General features: G+C 36.9%; 1 protein-coding gene across 1 annotated transcript; it reads right to left on the reverse strand.

Annotated features, from left to right (window-relative positions):
• Positions 1-1,471: 1,471 nt before the first annotated feature.
• LOC140450982 (uncharacterized) lies at positions 1,472-2,776 on the reverse strand. Its single transcript, XM_072544685.1, has one exon. The coding sequence runs from the start codon at positions 2,774-2,776 to the stop codon at positions 1,472-1,474; it is 1,305 nt and encodes a 434-aa protein (XP_072400786.1).
• Positions 2,777-3,386: the final 610 nt, after the last annotated feature.

Here is a 3,386-nt window from a genome sequence, read left to right on the forward strand (position 1 = left end):
TGACCTCACTATACTCATATTCGATTGCCAGCTAGATCATTCGATATAAATAAAGTTGACTTTATCATTATTTATTTTGATTTTGTGTTTAGTTCAGTAGGTATATACGTACAAATTTTGTGTACCTTCAATACCACTTGTTTGTATCTTTTTAAACATCTGAAATATCGAACTCTGGAGTATAAGTTAATTAACCTGTACCTACGTGTAATAAAAGATAATTAAAACTTGTTTTATAAAGGATATCTATGGTAACAAAATAACTGTACAAAAATCAATAAATTTAAATTAACTTCAAAAATGTATTTATGATTAAATATTATAATAACATAATTTTATCATCTCTTTATAATTACTATAATTAAATTAGCCAAATTATATAAAAAAAAAACTTAAAATTAAAAGTCTTTCCTATACAACTACATTCAAATGTTGCGGGAATAAGGGTTCTGGACTACATCATGCGCGAAAGCGAACCCATTTTGGATTATTATGTATCATACCTTGTGTATTTATTGTACCATGGTGTAACAGTATTAAGAACGGTTTAACTCAGAAATATGTAAGGGAGATGTCTCGTACATATCTCTGGTTTAACTAGAAGGATAGTTCCATCATCCAAATATATCTGTCACAGCACCATGTGGCTGTGACCAGGTGGCGTATTTTGGGGATTACGAGCAATTATTGTTAATATAAACTTTTATTGAAGACACATTTGAGATTTAAAGATTTAAAACGAAAAATTAACGTTTTGTTTTTATAAATAATCAGATTAGAAAACAGTACCTAAGAAATAGACTTGTCGCACCACCAAAAAACTACCCGTTTTAAGAGGTTTGCGTAGGTTGGATTCGATTTTATTTGCTTTTATTTTATACAGAATACAGTATTACAGTTACTTAAATATTATATATGCAATAATAACAAACTTGCAATATCAACACAATAACAACATGACGTTAATTGCCTACTTCATACTGTCTCTTATTTCTTTTTTTTCGTGGCCCAACACCACTTTGCCTTTCATCCAACAAATTGTTCTAATAGGTAAAGGCAATCTCTGACATACTCCCACCTGAGGAATATTCTGATAAAGTAAAATATTGCTCATAAAATCTAAAAGAGACATACTACAAAACCATTATACAAAAAATTAAAAATTGCTAATAAGTATACAGTTTTTGACAATCACTGCTCCAAATAATGTTTAGGTACTTTGGAAGCCCGTCCCGTACGTGTGATTTTCATTTCAGAAACCTTTGCACTATTTGTCGGAATACTGACTTTAAACACTCCCGCACTCTCACAGTATTCGTCTTCGGAACTGGAGTCTCTCCAACTCAGGAACATGTGGGGTACCATTTAATTCACTGTCATCCTTCATTGACGTCTTCACATCATTCTGAAGCTCGAACTCAGGAATAGTACAACACACTAGTAGGTAAAGACGCTGGACAGGTCTCAATAACTATCCCTTAACTGACTTAACTTTGCACAGTCGAACACTTCCATCTTTACCAGGAAAAAGTTCAACAACTTGTCCCATAGGCCAATCTAAACGTTTACTGCCATCGTTGCTGACAAGTACAATTTCATTAAGAGCGATCTGACCGTGAGTTTTATTCGCGCTAACCAGTTTTAACTGTCCAAACTGTTCCAAACGGAATCGCTTAGGAAGTTCCTCTCGCAAAGTCTGAACTCGACGCACTTTCCGACACGATGAAGCATTGTCTATAGCATCACAAGCTGGTAGCCTCCAGTCCACCTGATCCCGCAAAAACATCGCTGGTGTCAAGACAACTAACTCTTTAGGATAATCCCATAAATACGTTAATGGTCGCGAATTAATTATTGCCTCACACTCACATAACAAGGTTAGCAAAGTCTCATAGTCCAAACTGGCACGACCTAGTGTTTTTCTCATTAAATGTTTCATAACACCAATGAAACGCTCCCAGAATCCTCCCCACCAAGCTGCTGTAGGTGGGTTAAAATGCCAACGAATATGTTGCACAGACATCTCACGAGTAGTAACGTCCCAGTCCAGACATGATGCTAGATGCTTTCCAGTGTACCTCCGGCACAATACACATTTGGAGATAACAGATCTTACGCTACGCCTTCCTGAGAGAATCCAAAACTTTTCTCGGAGCAAACTTAAAGTAGATTGGACCCCAACATGACAAGACTTTAAGTGATAATGCCTCATTAACTTAATGGTTACCTCATGTTTAGATTGCAGTACGACTGGAAAACGGTAATACTGAGTATCTTCTCCGTTACAAACTCTAGATCTCAATCTAATCAAACCCCCTTCTTCATAAAATGGGTCAAGGTGATTAATCCTTTTATCATCGACACCTGAGAAGCTTTCCTGCTGCACTTTTGTCAAAATAAATTTCTCTGCAGCTTCAAACTCTTCAGAGGTCAACTCACCTTTGTACTTCTGGTCACCTTTGCGACAATTTTTTACAAAACGTTGAATCCAAGCCACCATTCGTACCATCTCAGTATATTGTGAAAAGTAGCTAAAATGCCAGTCACACGAATTATAAACATTAATACGAGATGTCACCAAAGTCTTCCTACGCTCGGCATTAACTTCTTCTTCATCAGAAGTAGCCGCACTAGATGGCCACTTATCATGGCTTTCATATAACCACTTCGAACCCTCACACCATCTTGACTGAAACAAGTCTAGCAGTGCACCCTCGTGATGGCAAGTCTGCAGGGCAGGATTGACCACTCCTGGTAGGTGACGCCAGCTTTCCATTGAAGTTAAGCTACGAATTTCTTTAACTTTGTTCAATACAAAAACTCCCCATTCTTCTTAGCGTTGTATTCAGGAAATAACAGTGCTTGAGTCACTCCAAGAAAAGGATTCTATATTTCCGGACAAGTTCGGAACAAGTTCCGGACAAGTTCGCTCTGCAACTTGAACATACAAACGGGCACCTGTAGTTGCAGCTATCAGCTCCAGACGTGGAATAGACATTTTCGAGGTAGATTTCTTAATTGGAGCCAATCTAGCTCTCGAGGCCAATAGAGATACAAATACTTTACCAGAATAACTCACTTGCAAAAGATGGCACAAGCATAGGCCAGTTTGCTTGCATCACAAAAAACATAAATACTTCAATTTTGTAATGTCTCACCATTCATTTGTACCCATCGAGGCAATTCAATCTTCCCAAGATAAGGTAAATCTTTCAACCAAATTTTAAACTTTTCAGAGATAACTTTATCCAGTGGTTCGTCCTATGCCAAGCTCTTCTCCCACAACTTTTGTAACATAAGTTTGGGTACTAATAGAACTGGACATAAATATCCAATAGGATCAAACACTTTCTGTGCTATAGAAACAATTCTACGTTTAGTCACTA

This window comes from Diabrotica undecimpunctata, chromosome 9, assembly GCF_040954645.1.
Source record: "Diabrotica undecimpunctata isolate CICGRU chromosome 9, icDiaUnde3, whole genome shotgun sequence".
Lineage (NCBI taxonomy): Eukaryota > Metazoa > Arthropoda > Insecta > Coleoptera > Chrysomelidae > Diabrotica > Diabrotica undecimpunctata.